The sequence below is a fragment of the Periophthalmus magnuspinnatus genome, chromosome 24, assembly GCF_009829125.3.
Source record: "Periophthalmus magnuspinnatus isolate fPerMag1 chromosome 24, fPerMag1.2.pri, whole genome shotgun sequence".
Lineage (NCBI taxonomy): Eukaryota > Metazoa > Chordata > Actinopteri > Gobiiformes > Gobiidae > Periophthalmus > Periophthalmus magnuspinnatus.
In genome coordinates this window covers 14,283,832-14,302,747 of record NC_047149.1, presented here as the reverse complement: position 1 = coordinate 14,302,747, position 18,916 = coordinate 14,283,832, and the positions used below count along the sequence as shown (strand labels likewise).

Below are 18,916 nucleotides of genomic sequence, written 5' to 3'. Positions count from 1 at the left end.
AAATTGTGCGCCGCTAATGAATAATTTTACTGCCTGGTGGTAATGATGCTTTGGGATTAGAATTATTTATGTTTGCTATCATCTTGCCAATGGCAGCATACAATTTTAAAACCATTTGCTGGACCCACCTGGTGTTTTGGTATCACATTATTTTGACTGAACTCAAAAATATTATCTCAAGTTTGGGAATTATATGGCTAAGAGACATCCTGTTATGTTTGAAGTAATGGTTACACCATCAAAAGCCCACAGAAACCTAATTAATTCAATAGAGAAGACCCATCCTGTTCATTTTCCCTTTACAGTATGTTACCTTTGTTTGAACTGAAGAGCACATTTGCATAAGGATGCTAGGGTAAGGGAGTTGGAATATGTTGACTAAAAAATGGCAACTGCGATTTGAATCAAGCTTACTGCTTTACATGCAAAGCAGAAGAAAAAGAACAAAACCTACCTTCTCTCCTCTATATCTATCAATTGAATGCAGATAATCCGATTGAATGCTTTTTGTAATAACAGTACATATTTTTAAAAGAGGTTTTACAAGGTTATAGTTAAGAATCTGCACTTCGATGTCAAAATATGTCTGCTATAAAAACAAGGTCCAACAAGCTTGTTCTTTGTAACCACCAAAGAGACTCAATCAAGGCATGCAAGGTTCACTGACTTTACTGCTCGACTGAAGAAAGCCATCACAACATTCAGACAGGGTCTGACAGGAGCTCTGTGCAAGAAGCAAGGCGACTTTGTTTGAAAAATTTTTTTAATCCATATTCAGATTGATATATAAAGTAGAATCAAAATGAAATACGTTTTTTGAAATTATTGCTCAAACAATGGAACAAAAAAAATCTGAAAAATAAACTGAATAGTTTTAGCATGCTTATACCTGAACTAGCATAAGAGAAAATAGAAAAAATACTATTATTTTGTCTTAAAAATAACAATGTAATAGCTGAATGTTTAAACCATTTTTCATGTAGAAGAGTACATTTCTCCTTCCCCTCAGAGTACACTGTAAGACCTAAAAGAAAGAGACAGGTGCATCGCTATAATGCCATGGGATAAGAGTAAAGTGACAGAGCTGGGATGGTCAATCCCATTTCGCTGTCTGCATAAGATGTTGTATAGCTCTGCACGGAGCCAAATTCATGCATGTGAATACTAACAATACCCCAAAGGATTTGTGAGAGCTATGAACAAGTTAGAGACACGGGTAACACTTTAAATATCTACTTCCTCTTTCCACGGTTTGAAAATCAGGCACCCCAGCTTTAAAATCACTGGAATAAAACGCATTTGGAGAACACATTAATAAACATGGACAATTGAGGTTTATAGAAGAGAACAACCCTATCCTTACTACCCAAACTCCTTAGTGAGCAGTTCTGTGCTTTCAGGTGCTTCGAGTCTCCTCTATATTTTAACTTGCCAATCTATACACTGCTCCCTCCATGAAAAACAATGAAAAGTCTACAGCTCCAGTCCCATCTCTGAGTGTGCCTGTCTGTCAGCACCTATCTGTCGATGCATACTAGCTCTAGCCTCAAGTCACTGGTAGCATTATTATTTATGACTTCTGACCTTCTCCTGTTCTTATGCATGGACCAATATGAGCGATAGTTTGTTTTCAGACAGAAATTGATTAAGGAATATATACAATAACTGTAAACTTCATCCATAATTGAGAACTCATTTAATTCAGATCATCAGATGCACCAAGTTTGAGCTAGTACCTTCCACATTTGTATGAATTAAGTTTTAAGCCTTGTTCACTGCATGCTAGGAGAAAGGCTGCTGTGCTGAGGACGCAATAATTATAAGTTAGCTGTAATAATATGATTAGGAAGAACTTTTCTGACCGTCACACTCTTTGCCAAATGTCTGTTGTGTTTGATTTTAAACTAATTATTTCACAATTTAATGCCTATTTTCTGTAACCTTGAAAAGTATGAGTTCTTATTTGACATTTGAGTTTAAAGTTTTGCAATGCATTTTGTTGTGTCTGGTGGGGGAAAAAAAGTTGGGAAAACATGTTTAAAGTTTTAAACATTAAACATGTGTGTAACCCATCAACTTAAGCCTTAGCTCAAGACTTGTTTATATTCAAGGTCACAGAGTTGAAGTGATACTGTGGTTACTGGTTATAAGTTTATTTGTAATGCAAAGTCCACATCCTCACTATACCTGTATTGAAATGCATAGGACTGTTGTCATCCTCTTATGCAACAGCTGTGACCATTAAGCTCCAGGCATGTGTCTATAAATACAGTTACATAAGCCACAGTTGTACCTTAACTACAGCCCTGGAGTCATTGACCATTATATCTTTGATCTAGGAGTCAATAGAGCTCCTGGAGTTGTTGTCATACAATTCCAGCATGCACCTCCAAACCCCATACAGTTGGTCACAGCCGAGAATTCCCATAGAAACTAAGTGCATTGGCTACAATTAACAAACTTTATTGGAGTTTCAGAGATTGTGGATTATTATTGCACACCGAGATGTACACATTACACACATTATCAAGAGTAGAAGAAAGCCTGAGCTGGACTTACAAAGCTCAAGATTGACGGTAAAAGTGGATTTCTGCAGCTAAACGTTCTAGCAGCTGTACATTAATTAAGCTATGAATGTATTTTTACATATTGTTTTGTTTTTTTAAGTTTTATTTGAATGATTCAACTATACTCTAACAATTCAAAAAATGTAAGTTTGTATATTGTTGATTAGAATTATAGTGTATTAATTAGGCAGAGAGAGTAGATTGAATTGAAACGATCCTAAATGCTTTTTGCTTAACACTGTTCAATTGCTTAAATGTTTGCTGAGTGCTTAGAAATGTCCATTGTAGAAAACAAAATCACAAACTAAAGTTAAGCCAGTAGTTTCTGTGTTTATTACATTGACATGCTACGTAGGCTCCAACATCTGCGCATTAATTAGACCACATTGTGTTTTCACCATTTCATTAATTTCACATCATTTAAATTGTCAAGATCAATAAACGTTATAGGTACATGGCTTTATAATAAAGTATATTTTTCACAAACATCTTCAGAGACTCTTTTTGATGACATAAGAAGGGGAAAAGTAAACCACATGTCCAGATACTGCAGAATTAAGATGATACCTAGGCAATCTATACATTACATTAAAATCACACTCATGCCATATAAGAGACACTAATGTTTAATCTGATTAGTTTTAAGATAAATCATTGTCTACCATTTCATTTAACAACAAAATTACTCCAAAAGTGGACTCTGTGCCATTCATTACCGCTAATTCAACACTACCAATATGGCGTCCGTCTCAAATGTAGAGGGACGATATGGCGTGACTACATGTGTGCAGGAGCTCTATATTGCTCTGCCATATTGCATTAAGTACTATGAAGACCAATACATTATTTGGATAGCCTCAACTGATGTCTTTTCCCTTTTAATCGCTTTGAAGCATGTGAGAAATGTCTTGGTTAAATCTGACGACTTTCCTTTCCTACCAAGCCAGCCATATTCATTTATGATAATTGTTAACGACTCAGATCAAGTGCCTGTTCAATTGCTGCTGTTAGGACTATAATCCCCCTTGTTGAAACTTGGAGTGAATTTGTCATTTCCTGCCAGATATGCGAGACAAAAGCTCTGATGTGGGATGGGACGGTGAAGACGCAGAATATCAAGGCCGGGAAAGCTGGGACAGTAGCCAATGTGAATCAGGCAGGCTTTTTGTGTCGGGGACTGGTACGGACCGGAGGCACAGAGTGGGACCCTCGCTGTGAGCTGTAAATGAACACAGCAAATATTGGCTCCTAATTGAAGGCTGCACTTGTCTATATGCACAAGAGGCATGCTGGGAAGTTGAGGACAAGCACACCAGGATATTAAAAAGTACTTCCCCAATCACCCCACTTTTATTTGTGTCTATATGGCCTCAAAGACATTATTTTCAAAATGGAGCAAAATAAAAATGGCGTGGCTAATCCTTAATTCAAATACATAACAGAAATGTGTGAATCTGTTTTGGTAGCATGTCAGCTAGCACCCCACTTTAGGTCTACGGAAATATTTTGAGTCTGTGGCCAATATTAATATTTTAAAATGTGCTCACTAAGAACTATAAATGATAATACACATAATTAAGTTGTCCACAAATTAACGTTTGCTATCAGAGATAATACATAATATAATGCGTTTTTTTTTCATTACTGTGAATTTTTTTCTATATCAGAACAATACCAAAAGAAAAAGGTTATGATGATGATTTGAAACTTGAAAACAAAATTTGTCCAGCTAAGTGCATTTGAGTGAGCCAACAACTAAATGAAAATTTTAAGGAAAAAAAAAAACATCTTTCATTTTATTTTCCTCTTCACACTTTGAGCAAAGCCCTTACTGCCTCTTTGCCGCTGTCTCCATATCACCCATCTTGTCTCCTTCTGCAGTTGGAAAAGAAAAATGATCACTGAGAAATTTCCTAATGAAATCTGTAATTGAACAATTAAGCCAGAATCCAGCTGCAGACTGGAAGAATGGTCTTCAATAAAGATTAGAGCAACCTCCATCAATCAAAGTAGTGCGGCGAGAAGGGCATGTGGCGTTCCAGCCTGATGAGAGCTGGGACGCTGGAGGAGAAGGAGACTGAAGGGTGGAAGATGGAGAGGCCATGCACAGAGAGGCACACTCAATTCAGGAGAGAATCTAAGAGCTGGAGATTTGCTTAGCTTTGCATATTCAAAACTCAAAGGCACCTGTGGAGATATTTTTTACTCCACAAGCACACTGCTGACACACAAGCTTGCTTTGTAGACTAAGTGTAATTTAAGAACTATTCACAAATTAGAAGTGTTAACATGTATTAAAAATTGTAGTTAGTAGTACAAAGTCAGCTATAGTTATAATGTGGCATTTAAACAAAAATGAAAATATTGTGCGCTAAATAGTTCCACTCATCATGAAGAAAATGTCATCATGTTTGATTTGATCTCCACATCACTCGTACCCACAGACTAACAAATCTATAACAAAATCACTGAATAACTTCTTTAGGCCCAGAGACCTTTTAGTCTTTAAGTTAAATCTTTAAGTTAAATGCAATTCTAAAATCTATATAAAGTTCAATAACTGTCACGACAAAGCTGTTTTTTTGTTTTTTTTTAAATACACTATAGAGAAACATCCGTGCACACATGACACCAAGAGAGGTGGAGCAAACATCCTGTGTCAGCCTTTGGCTTTGAGTTGAATGGGATGAAGCCAAGATGGATATGGGATACTCTAGTGTTGTGATCCCATAAAAATGGAAAGTCCTGTAAACAGAGTTTTGTCACTGGTGATACAAACACAGTATCTGATATTTAATTCTCCTCGCTGCGCATGTAAAGAAAGTACACAACACAAGCTCAAGAATATACAAGAGACAGTTTATCCTGTATGTGAAGGACTATGTGGTGAGAGACAGGAGAGTTGAATCACAGAGTAACATCACTGGCTGGTTTGTTTATGATTCAGACAGAGTTATATACATATTGAGATTTACAATAATATAGAATAAGGAGCATATAAGACTAAGAGCAAACAACTAGAACTTGTTAAATGACATTAAATATTACTTAGATATAGGACTTGGCATCAATATGACAAAAATCAGATTTAGATAGAGATGTGTACTGTTATGTTATGACTAAGTGCACAACCCTAGTACCTACTTAAAGTATATTTTTGTTTTGTTTCATATCTTCCAAAAGATGGTTGTAATTTTCTAGATGTCTTAGTGGTGCATATACAACAGTTTGAAAACCACTGAAGTACACAAAACTGAGATAAACAAAGGTCACTGTGAATGTGGATGGAGTTAGCCAATGGCTACATTGTGTTGCTTCATGTATACTCATTAACATGATTGTTGTTATCTTGGTCAGGATAAATTGTAGTATGTCAGGAGAACTAAAAGTCACTCACAAAGGTCCTGGAAATATTTTGTTTTCCAAGCTTACATTACTGTTACAGCCCCATTGGACAGATATAGAGCAACAGAAGTAATTGCACATTTGGTGGTGAGATACAAGAAGCTCCAGTGAGGCAGATATAAGCTGAAGTGCCCTGTCTCAGGCCAGTGTAGGCTGGACAGAGGCTGTATTATGAGGCTGTGGGCCCAGCCAAGACCCGAACAATAGTCCCAGTGTGCCAAAGCCTCTGGAGCATCCCAACAGCTGGGAGATAGGCGCGCTGTCACTGGCTACACTAAACACATTTCCCACAATCCTTTGCCCACCTTCTTGTCAAGTGAGGCAGCCATAACTTTATACTGTCATATTTATTATGTAATTCAGTGTGCCCTCTTCATTCACCTCCACTGAGACCAAGGGGGTGAAATAAGAGACACATTTTCTTGCTATGGCACAGACTGGCAAAAGATCAGAGGAAAGTCAACATAATAAAAGGTCCAGCCATCTACCTCAGTGGGAGGTAAGCTAAAACTCTTGATCCAAAAAGGTCCCTCAGAAATACAAAGAAAAACATAAGGCTGTGCAAACACAGCAGCAGGAATGTCACTTCACTTAAAGAGCAAAGTGTAGGAGGAGTTTAAACTTTGAGCTAGGCTATTTTCCGTGCATGGGAGAAACTAAAAAGCAAGATGTTATACCAATGACTGTATTAAATGTAATTGGTAACATATTATTTACATCAAATTTTGTAGCTATAAAAACATGCATGATTCTCTATAAGTGACTTAGTTTTGAATTTCTCATTTTTGTGTATATTCACAAAAACTCCTAACTTTGCCACAGCTCTTTTAAATAAATATTAGCAAATTGCAATAGCAAGTGCATCTTCATATTTGCATGTGGGAGAACACAGTCCCTCTGTGCTATTATGAAGCCCAGTTTCCACTCAACCATGTGATAGTTGGATGCCACTGCTGCAGAATGATAAATTTAACAGCTGCAAGAGGCCTCAGCATATTTTGTTCTAATAGACTTTGTACCATTGCATACTATAGGCTTCGACACTCTACTTTCACTCAAACACAACCATTTGCTTAAGGGAAATACATGCTGCTGTGAAATTATTACATTTACCCCAGTGCAGTAAAAGTATGTCGCTAACCTGGGTTACATTTTAGTTCAACCCTGCAGCCAAACGGAAACTTGTGTATTATTTGAATATTATTTTAATACAAGTTTCACCAAGAACCAACAGGCAGAAGACAGCACCACTGAGTAATGAATCTGTATCTGAAACGCATAGTACTGTAACAAAGAATCCAAGAACTGTGAGAAGTTTCTGTAACATCCTCCTAGGATTTCAAGAAAGATTTGAAGAGTGATCTCAGTCTTTGCACATTGCACTCCAGTTCATGATAAGAATATGCTTGACCTATCCATCTTATTGCACTGAAATGCCATCTTGTCGCCAGATGTAAAGAGCCCATCACCAACCACTAAACCACTGTATTCCTCATGCCCACTTTACTGGTTGCACTTGAGGTAGTACAAAGACGGTTTCAAATTTCACAAAGCATGATTTTCTCTGGGCTTCAAGGCTACCATCCCCCATGACTGCTGCAAACCATAGCTTGCTGCTGGAGAAATAGACCCTGTATATCCCCTTTCCACTGAGCCAAAGTCAGTGCATTGTTAATGGGAAAATTAAATCATGTCCAGCAATGCCGAGGGATTTTGTCTTTTCACACAGTAGAAGATTAGATATGGCAAAAACAGAGCTAAGCATCTCACATTATTTAAAAATTGTATTTTTTAGTGCATTTTGACCAGCATGATGCTGTTACTCCATGTCAAAAGCAGCGGATGGAAGGAACAGGAAGCACATGTCCTCTTTGCACCCAGGTATATTTTGTAAGCGAACTACATAAGCTGCAGTCAGGAATACTAGAATACTACATGCATTTCATAGATTTTCTTTCTCTCTGTCAACGTTAGTTCACCTGTGCTCTGGGTGAGTGCGGTAAGGTAACTTGCAGTGATGGCCAGACAGTGTAGAATTACATGGCCATTATTAGTCATCCCCAGTCAGCTCTAGTTTAAGTTACGACATGTTGACTCCATGGGCTGACTAACAGCGGACCTTTAAATGCTTCTTACAGTAGTAGGCTAGGCTACTGTAAGTTGACAGACGGATTTGAACAAATGAAAGCAAATTACCTGATATGTCTTGTCTTTTTATATCCTCTCCATCGCTACTGAGGGGCAGAACAGTCCACTGTTTCTAAGCATGTGTTTCCCCAGGTCGAGTCCATGATCGTCCTGTCTCCTGTAGATCAGTTAAATAAATGCACTCCTGCTCAAGAGGCGGCGGCGTGGAAGAACCTGGCACTTTTCTGAAGGGATATTCCCGGGAAAAAATCTTCAAATATGAATAAAACCAGGTACGATTAGGATGAAGATCGACTTCGAAACAAAACACCATCCGCTAGCACTGACTGGGCTAATAAAACGGGGGTTTGCACTTAAAAAAACGACCACCGGGTCTTTTTTCAGCGCACTGTCCCCAGTAATGCCAGAGATAGTGGTACGTACCGCTCTATTGTTGGAGCGAGCGTCCCATGCAACTGCTGCTCCTCTCTCTCCGGGAGGTATGCTACTGCGCTGACGCTGCTCAGCACAACACAGTGCAGTTATGTTCAACAAACAAACATCTATTTAGTTAAAATTGCTAATGTAATATTTTATATCATAATATTTTCTTATAATAATGATTTGTCTGCATATGGTCTGCATAAAATGTGCATACACATTTGCGTATTATTGATTTGCAGTTTTAAGAAAATCAAAACATTGGAAATACATACTTTCAAACGTATAAAGAATTGTGGAACAAAATGTGACTTTGAAAATAAAAGTCATAGTAAGTTTTATTTTTTATAACGGAAGTACCACCCTCCAACATCCGCCTTATTCACAACATCCAAGATGTCTGCCGCCATCGCTTCCCTCGCTTCTTACGGCAGCGATTCCGATTCTGAAAATGAGTCAGAATCTAATACCACCAATGAAGCAGATGATCCGGACCCCACTGCGCACCTTAAACCATTACAGTCTACAAAAACAATGGCTTTAGCCGTTCTTAACTCTGCCCCCGAGGTCGCTGTAAAGGTAAGATTGAAAGGTAGCCTAGCTAGCTAACAGCTAGCGCTAATTCTGTTGCGCTGATTACTAAAACAGTATGACCTAACTCGTTCACACACTCTCTGGAGCTTGCCTTCAAGTCAAGATGACTTATGATGATTTATTGTGTGTGAGATCACATTTAATCCAAAGAAATGCGTATGTACGCGATTAGTGTGCTAGAGATCTTTAGTCCAAATTACATTCGTACTAGTAATTGCCAGTGATAAACTAAAGTGTTCTCTGTTTTATAATTTATTTCAGGAATCTGTTGAAACCGGTGTACACCTAGACCCTGCTTTAAAAGAAGTTTCTTATAACCCATCCTTTGAAACCATGTTTGCCCCCGAGGTAATTTTGTTTTTTGAAGTGTTGTTGGCTCCACATTAATGCAGGCTGGCATTGCACTATAAATTAAAAAATAATAAAATGTGTTTAATATTATGCCATTGTTTCTATCCTTGCTGTAGTTCGGTCCAGAGAACCCGTTCAGGTCAGAGCAGATGTCGGCTACAAGAAACATGTTATCTGGCTATGCAGAACCTGCTCATGTCAACGACTTCATGTTTGAACAGCAAAGGAGAACATTTTCTACATTTGGTATGTCTATTACTTCAATAGGTTATGACCTGATGTGGAATTTGTTGACTTTAGTTACTTCTTATATTACTTTTAGGTTATGCTTTGGATCCGTCTGTGGACACAAATCAGGTTTCTGCTACCAGCTATATTGGAGCTGTTGAGGAAGCTGAAAAAAGTAAAGGTAATAGTATTTTTTTTCTATTCAGGTTGTAAATGCAGATTTGAGTTGCTGAGTACCTATATATAAATGTACTACATCATATCATTTATTTAAAGGTGTTACTGTTTTTGAGAGTGGGCACAAGAAACCAGAAAAGAGGAAAAAGGTTAAAGGAGGAGATGCAGGAGAGATTGACAACTTTCTTGGACCTTGGGCCAAATATGTTGATGAGAAAAATGTGGCTAAACCAACTGAGGTAATTATTGTTTACATGTATGTGCTGTGTCCAAAAAAACTGTATGCAGATTTTTTTAGTGTGTTACTTTTCTTTAAAGGATGAGAAGAAGTACTTAGAAGAATACCTCGCTAAGAGGCAAAAGAGGGGCAGGGTTGAGGAAGAGGCACCAGCTGAAGAGAAGACTATTCTCCATGGTGATGTGGTGATTGCTATTGTTTTTGGTTTTTTTTAATCAATCAGAGGATTACTGTCTTTCTAACAAACAGTTTCTCTACAGTCAAGGACATGTTTGATTACCAGGGCAGATCCTACCTCCACGTGCCCCAGGACGTGGGTGTCAACTTGCGCTCCACAGAGCCTCCTGAGAAGTGTTATCTTCCAAAGAAACAGATCCATGTTTGGTCTGGACACACCAAGGTCAGCACTAAAGCAAGCAGTTTTCCTAAAATGATGGCTTTACTAAAATTTCAAGACAAATATCGGATTTTTTTTTAAAAAGTATTTTGATGTTGTCTGTGTGAGTGCCTGTCTGCTTTAGGTAAGGATGAATCACTTGAGATTTAAATTGAGTTGTGTCATTTTTGCGGGGACATAAACTACAGCCTTCAAAAACTTGAAATACAAAGAGGTTTGAAAAGATAATAAGTGCATGGAAGTGCTGATGTCAAGATAATGGATAGCCTCTCCTGTCTCACCAAAAAGTTTGGTGAATAATTTAATGTCCCAATTATATGAGAAAGTTTGGAAAAAGACTTTGCTACAGAAGCAATTCTTTAATGCCATGATGATTCAGTTCAAAGTGAAAGTTAAGCCAATTACAAGTGTCTTTATGATAAGAGGGAGCTGGATTATAAACCTATTAACTTGAGCCTTTATGTATTTCAGGGAGTCAGTGCTATTCGACTGTTTCCAGGCTCAGGTCATTGCTTTTATCTCTTCTATGGACTGCAAGATTAAGGTAATTTTTTTTTTTTTGTACCCTTTTAAATATGGTATTCCCCAGTTGTTCCAACATGTAAAGGTTGTGTAATTAGTCTTGTAGTGTTTGTTTGTAGTGTTTACTGCCATTCAAATGAGAGCATATTTTAATGCATTGTGGGTGTTCTTTTTCTTTGTAGTTATGGGAGGTGTACGGGGAAAGAAGATGTATACGAACCTTTATTGGTAAGTAAGCAATCTTGCACATTATTTAAATTTATATTGATGTCGTCTCCCAGTACATGCTGACAGGTTACAAGTCAATGTACCTTAGTTTGGCATGTCAAGTGGGGATTGTTCCCCAATGACAGACCAGACTATATTATTGAACACAGAATAACATGCTTGCTGACCAATGAAGACACGTGCGCTCTTTCAAATGGGAAAGGCTTGAGGAGGATCATGCAGGTCACCCTCACAGCTCGCCTCACTGTCAGAATAGAGATTATTTGCAGCTGCCGTTCTGCTTGTCAGCTCCTTCACAGAATATGCATAATTCAACAGCACTCGCGGGCTGTAGGGAAACATAGGGCCAAAAGGAAGCACCCAGTGTGCACAGGCAAATAGAGCAGAGGCACAGCTGAGTAGAGAAGGTGGCTTACAGGGTTGTGAGTTTGAGAACGCGTGTTCCAAATAATAGGCTTTTGGATAATAGATTACTATAGATATATAATTATAGATGGTGATTATAAAGATCACAATATTGTACAAAGCAAAGATGTATAATTGTGTGTGTATTGAAGCAAAACTTGAGTGCACTGTGGAAGGATTAAGGATTTGCCGCTAAATTTTGATATTGCGACATACCTGAACAAAGCATGGCAGGATGGAGCACATTGTTTATTTGATGGTTTAACAATTATGATGTTTATTGGATGTCATTGTTGTTAGACATTAACTTAACACTTAAAAACAACAAGCATCTGAGTTCAGTAACGAATAAAACCAATGTAATGCTCTGGATTGACTAAACAGCCCACTACTGATTGTGCCATTGGGGGCTTCACACACCATGCCTTTTTGGCATTTGTCATTGTGGTTGCTCTTAAAGGACTTATGCACATCCTCCATGAAATGATAGAAATAGTGTTTGTTTTCTTTGGGACCAAAACAAACATGCATCCCCAGGTTTTAGAAGCATGTGTAGTTTCTGTGCTGCTTTAGTCTGCTTTAGTGCTAAAACAAATTGGCAGCTGCACTCCTCTGTTGTCCCTGTTATCAATGCTGGAACAGCCTGGTCCTCAGCCTGAAAGGGGGAAGCAGTCTGGAGGGACCCCACTTCACCTACAAGTTATAAGAAAAAAGTCTAAAGGGATAGCATAGTTAGGGACTGGACTGACATTGACAAAAGACATATTCTCGCTCCTTACTCTCCCTTATTATGGCCCTGTTTCCACATTCAGCATGTGTGCCTTCATCGGATTTCAACACAATCTTAATCTCTCATACTCTTTTCTCTTTGGCAGGCCACAGTAAAGCAGTGCGAGACATTTGCTTCAATAATGCTGGCACACAGTTTCTTAGTGCTGGCTACGACCGCTATCTGAAACTATGGGACTCAGAAACAGGTATGACAATTCAGTGTTCCTTTTTCCATTTATGAAGTTTAACAATTTGATTTTTAAAACATATTTAAAAGTTATAATACAAAATATACATTTTAAAAATGTTTTTTAAACAAGGCAGTAAGGTTATGTAGTACTTTCTTTTCTTGCACATTTCTCCCTGTCCAACAGGGGGCAATGGTCAAACCCTATGTCCAAATCATACACAAATCCAATATACTAAAACAGTTTTCTATAAATTCTATAAAGAGATGTTGATGTTTTTATCGAAAGCTGCTGGATTATTTTAAAGCTGATTTTTCAATTTCCTTCCCTTCACAGGCCAGTGTATCTCTCGCTTCACTAATAGAAAGGTTCCCTACTGTGTCAAGTTCAATCCAGATGAGGACAAACAGAACCTCTTTGTGGCTGGCATGTCTGATAAGAAAATTGTCCAGGTGAGGTTTGCACATACCATTTTTAAATAAGTCTTGGCATTTTCATCTGAGTATGTACAATATAGGTCTGTTACAACATTGTCCAAAATAGGCTTATCCTTCAGCGGTATGTAGCTGTGTATCACGAGAGGTGTAGGGGCAGACAGGATTAGAGCAAGCCATTAATCACATGCTGCATTAGAGCCAAAGGTGAGAACAAACTGTGAACAAAATTAGGAGATCATGAGCACACTCTCAGACATTGTAGCAGTCAATAATAAAAATGAGTCACTGTAAACATTTTACATTCAAATTCATGTTTAGGAGTGCCATTTAAAACCACTTGTTGCATGCCTGTCTTTTACTAATTTCCACATAGAATTGTTTTTGTGGGTGCCATGGTTTTAATTCAGTTCTCCCTGTACATGCCCACATTTTTCCAAACATAAATGCCTCTGTAGTGCACAGCTTAAATTATTGTATGAAAATATACTTGCCCAAAATATTAAGCAATCTAGATGTACAACATACATTTAGCAGGTTTATGTTTGATGGCATTTATTATTTAGGGCACAAAGGCCAAACTAGCTTTTTATTGAAGTAAACAACTTTGTAGTTGGATTAGATTTTATGATTTTTTTGTTATATCTTGTCCTTTTCTCTTGTCAGTGGGACATTCGGACAGAGGAGGTGGTTCAGGAATATGACAGGCACTTGGGAGCAGTAAACACAATCACATTTGTGGACGAGAACCGCCGCTTCGTCAGTACGTCTGATGACAAGAGTCTCAGAGTGTGGGAGTGGTAAGTACAGTTCTGTCATTTTCAGTGGGCAGAGGTTCACTTGTCTGCAATAATCAACTAAAATGCAAAGCAGAGAGTGTTTCAGTCCAATTCATTGGTGTTCACAAATAAAGCTTTATAGGCATCAGGTGACCTTCAGATGACCCTGTGCTGCTCATGAAGCTCTGAAGGTCTCTCCTTGTTTTCAACTGATTCTCTATATAATTTTCCCCCTGGAGCCAACAATATGCAAACAACTGTATATTTGAATAAATTAAAGTTATACTTACCAATATATCAAGTTTAAATTAACATGTAAAAACAACATAAACACAGAAATATTAAGATAGTGATGGATTTGCGTGGGCAGGTTGAGCTTAGCTTCAGTTGTTTCTTCTGTTTGCCCAACTCTTAGAACCTAAGTTGAATCATAGCTCCACAGTATGTCAACAGAAGCCCCCTGTCCCATGAGAGGGGTCAGACATGGCTCACTTTAGTGCAGCGTGGGAGTGGACAGAGGCCAAGAGTCTGAAAGAAAAATACTTGCTCTTATCTTTTCATTTAGCATGCCAACTCACTTTGGCTCGCCTCTATGTGAAAGCCAGAACATTTTACCAGGGCATTCTTGAGTTGTGACTATAGAACAGAAGAGCAGCTGGAGGGTACAGTGGATGGTGCAAAAAGATGATGCAGCAGAAATATGAAAGTCACATCTAAACATCCTTAACTCAACACAGCCCCTCAGTTCCACATATGGTTTTGTAATTGGTTTCACTGTTTTGAGGTTGTAGCAGTAAGAATGGTCTGGTTTTTAGAGTTATGTGAATAAGCGCAATAACAATGTATTATTTGTATTGTACTAATAATATGTACAATAATTTGTACAAAAACACTATTTAAATGTATTTAAATGCATGACAGAACTTGTGTTTTTAAAAGTTCTCATATATAGTATAGATGTCTTATTATGTATGAGTCCCTCTTGTGTTTTTATTGATGTTTCATATATTTTGTCTTTCCTATCAATCTCACCGAATCTCCACACATGGAAAACATTTACCACTCTTATTTGGGGGGAGGACACATACCTCCTTTGTTATTCTCTCACTGTTTTGTTTGGCCGGTCTCTCTCACAAACCCACTGCTCCTAAATATTTCACTCCCCCTATGCTCCCCTGTATCTGTTTCTAAGGTTTTGCATTTTTTATTAAGGCCCTTTTAGTTCCTCGAAGTCTGTTTAAGTTGTACAAGTTCACTCCAACTGTTTGCCATCACAGTGGGAAAGCCAGACACAGTTGTAGTTCATTTGACCTGTAAGTGAGAATTACTGCTCAGGGTCTTCTTCACCATATACTGCCAACAGAATGGAAAATGACCTTTTTGTATAATTTTTAAGTTAATAAAATACAAAATGATAATAACAGACCGCTTAGGTATTCTTAGGCATGCTTAGGCAATCATTGTATAAGATAATTACACTTTTGACAATGGCTAGTCCCAGTAATGGATACCACATTGTATATAGTTTTTCTTTAAATGTTTATGGATATGTTACTCATACAAAAATGTCTCCTTTTTCAGTATTTCAATAATAAAACTTTAATTTTGTTATATTCATCTATTGGGGTCAGGGAACAGTTAATTGTGTTTTACTATTGTCAATTACTATTTTCACAAAACATTATATCCAAAATGAACATCATGTATTTACAGGGGAATACTGAATACCGGTAATTGAAGCCAGGGTTCTCGTTATTTGTCTCAAGAAAGTTCAGTATCTGAATTAAATAAGGAAAAGCATAAATTACATAAAAGTTTGCAGGGATGATTACCACAATCTTGTAAGTTACCTTATCTTCTCCCTGTCTGGCTGTCGGTTTTTCTTTTTTTCTCCTTTTATATGTATATATTTTTAAACCCTGATAGTAGTATTTCTTTTTTTTTCACCAGGGACATCCCAGTGGATTTCAAATACATTGCTGAGCCCAGTATGCACTCCATGCCAGCTGTTACACTCTCTCCCAACGGTGAGTCGTCCAATCACAACAGGGCACTGACATTCACAGGAGAAATCAGATCAGCATTACCACACACCACTGCTGCCTTCAGATATGTCAAAAAATGTAACTTCAGTGAATTGTCATGATGAGGAGGTTGTCACGGCGATGAGCCCATGATTCGTTTGTAATCATTTGGGTGGGCGCTTTGTGTAGTGCAGCTGTCACTTCACCTCAGTGTTCTCTATTAAAACAAGCAGAAAGTGTCTTAATGTGCGACTCACTGCAGCGCGCACAGCAGACAGCACTTTGCATTAATGACATGTCAGAGGAGATGAGCCACCACGAGCGAAGATAAATAAATATGTGTCTAGGCTACCCACTTTATTTAATTACGCATTGCTCCGCTCTTTTCTAATGGAAAATATATGCTGCCTTGTCAATACACTTGATACAATGAAAACAAACATAAAAACTGCTACTACAGCTTCGTGTGTATGGGGAAAAATATTCATTATTAAAATCAGTTATTCAAGTGATTATACGCACAGATAGACAGAGGTGCATCAGTGTGCTTATTGTTAAGTGATCAGATTTGAAATTAAAGTTGAGATGTGTCTTCCTCCAAATGGACTGTTAAGAATATTCTATAAGTACAAAGCTACAAACCGCAGACAGCATTTTCACTCATGGAAACGGATGCATGGCAATGATGGAATATAGAAGGCACTTCAACTATTTTTCTCAATTGTGTTATTTTTGGAATCATTGGGTATAATAACCATTCTTAATCTGATTAATTATTATATTTCTCATTGTATTGTGTGTGTGTATTTGAAAAATATTCTCTGTAGAATACTGTTGAGTGAAATGGCATACAGTCCCTCCTGGCAGTACATCCCCAGCATCTGTTTCCGACCATGTCTTCTCTGTTAAACTGCCTCTAATGTCTGCCTGCAAAATGCTTTTCTTCAGTCGTGTTTTGACATTTTTGGACCATGTTTTTTCATTGTAAGGAACCCCAACCACACATGCCCAGAATCCAACTTTTTATTAAACCTGGTTGTAAAATTGTATTAACAATTTCCCTCATGTCTCCTTTCAAGAGGAGCAGCGAGACGTGTAATGATTTGACACCAAGGACATCCGTTATTGTGGCGCTGATAGTTTGGGGTTGAAGTGATTTTATTAAGGACACTTCAGGCGAACAACCTTTGATAAAAAAATAAAATACAAAATCACTTTAATTGGCTAATCCTTCCAATTCAATGATAGGAATAAAAAGACAAGTTTGTACTCTTTCTACAATGCAGAGTGTCCTTGAGGCTCTTTCGTTAATTATCTCAAATCTCTTGTTAAAATACTTGGCTGGAGCAATGATGGCCCTCTACATTGGAGCTGTTTCTGTGCCAGATTGGCCGCATTTTAGCAGAGCAAATATTTCAGTGGCAGGTGGGACACACGATCAAAGAGGAAAACTATGGCATTGTGTGTAGCTAAAAGATTCTAATGATAAACTGCTGATTTAATGAGTACCTCTAACTTGTTTTGACAACATCTCCAACGTGTTGCCACTCTGAAATGCTGCCAATTTGGATAGCTGTTTAAGAAAATGCTCTTTTTATTATAGGAAGGAAGAGTAGAGTTACATTATCATTTTTCTTCCTCTTAGGTAAGTGGCTGGCATGTCAGTCCATGGACAACCAGATTCTTATCTTCGGAGCACAGAACCGCTTCAGGCTGAACAAGAAGAAGGTCTTCAAAGGGCACATGGTGGCAGGATATGCCTGCCAAGTGGACTTCTCTCCAGATATGAGGTGTGTATGAGACCCTTTCAGTCTTCTGGTGCACATCAATAAGGAGGGGGTATTGTTAAAAAAATTCAGTGAGCACCAACACTTATTCATGCAGTTTTGGTATTTAAATGACAAGTTGTAGTGAATTACTGCTTTTACTCAGGCATGTATGGGAAAAAATGTGTTTACCACAATCAGATATTTTCTTTCTTTTTTATCCAAGATAAGGCAAACTACTATTGAAATTTGAAATTAGAGAAAAAGACTCTTTTGTAATGCAGTATACTGAAGCAATCTAAATTTATGTAAAAAAAAAAAAAAAAAAATTGAAAATGGCAATAACAGAATGCTTAGGTATTCAGTACATTCACTGTATAAGAGAGAATTCTTATATCCTCATAGCTGCAAGATCTTATTGATGCCAAGATCCCTTTATTGTAGTATTTGAATAAGAAAAGTATCATGCTAAAATAATAGTTTTTCTTTAAGCTTGCTTTATTGCAAGAAAAGGTAAACTATTAATAATTAGATATTAAATTGGGGAAAAAATGACTCTTTCATACTGCAGTATAGAGAAGCTGTTTTAATTTTTGATTCTAATTGGCATTTTTACAATCTCACCTCTCCTTCATAACTCTAAGCAGGTGTCTCTCTAACCATAGTAACACTGCACAGAAACTTTAGAATTGAATGAAAATATACTTTTAGCACTCTTACCTTTTCCCTTGCTTGAACTTCTTTTTCTTTCATCTGCAGCTATGTGGTGTCTGGAGATGCCGATGGAAAACTCAACATTTGGGATTGGAAAACGACCAAACTGTACCACCGGATCAAAGCCCATGACAAAGTGTGCATCAGTGCCCTGTGGCACCCCCACGAGACCTCCAAAGTCATCACCTGTGGCTGGGACGGGCAGATCAAACTCTGGGACTAAACCCAAGGACAGCTTTGTACTCTAAGCAGGACTGAAAGCAGCATTTGAATTCTCTGATTTAAGGCCACAGGGCTGGTATCCAGTCTCACTGTTTATTTTTATTATGCCATCTTTAAAGTGGCTTCTGTTGCTAAGAGTTTGTAATGAGCAAGTCGTATCTCTCACTTATTTTAATATTTTTGTTTTTAAATGCTTATGTTGTGAGAATACATTTGTAAACCTGCAAATACAAAATGTGACCATTTCTAGAAATAAACACGCCGTACGTTCTACCTGCTACATCCATTTATCATTCACACTATTACAGTAAACCAAGGACACACGAGATAAAAAACTT

At 37.8% G+C, this 18,916-nt stretch overlaps 2 protein-coding genes across 5 annotated transcripts in view; one reads left to right on the top strand and one right to left on the bottom strand.

Moving 5' to 3' along the window:
• Positions 1-8,588, bottom strand: part of wasf1 (WASP family member 1) — a 47,812-nt gene extending 39,224 nt beyond the window's left edge. For 2 of the 4 annotated variants that reach the window (XM_055232141.1, XM_055232142.1), the window contains exon 1: positions 8,169-8,579. The gene's annotated coding sequence lies outside the window, so the exon portion shown is untranslated. Of the gene's footprint in view, positions 1-8,168 lie in introns of all 4 variants that reach the window. The other 2 variants (XM_033991250.2, XM_033991251.2) reach the window with 2 other exon arrangements.
• Positions 8,589-8,906: 318 nt separating this feature from the next.
• cdc40 (cell division cycle 40 homolog (S. cerevisiae)) lies at positions 8,907-18,913 on the top strand. The gene is given in 16 exon segments (XM_033990991.2): positions 8,907-9,119; positions 9,396-9,482; positions 9,602-9,731; positions 9,808-9,894; positions 9,990-10,129; positions 10,209-10,305; positions 10,389-10,528; positions 10,997-11,043; positions 11,045-11,069; positions 11,230-11,275; positions 12,556-12,657; positions 12,976-13,091; positions 13,740-13,873; positions 15,803-15,879; positions 17,522-17,666; positions 18,402-18,913. Coding segments are annotated over 16 exon segments (1,734 nt in total). The 5' UTR covers positions 8,907-8,936; the 3' UTR covers positions 18,580-18,913.
• The last annotated feature ends 3 nt before the right edge of the window (positions 18,914-18,916 follow it).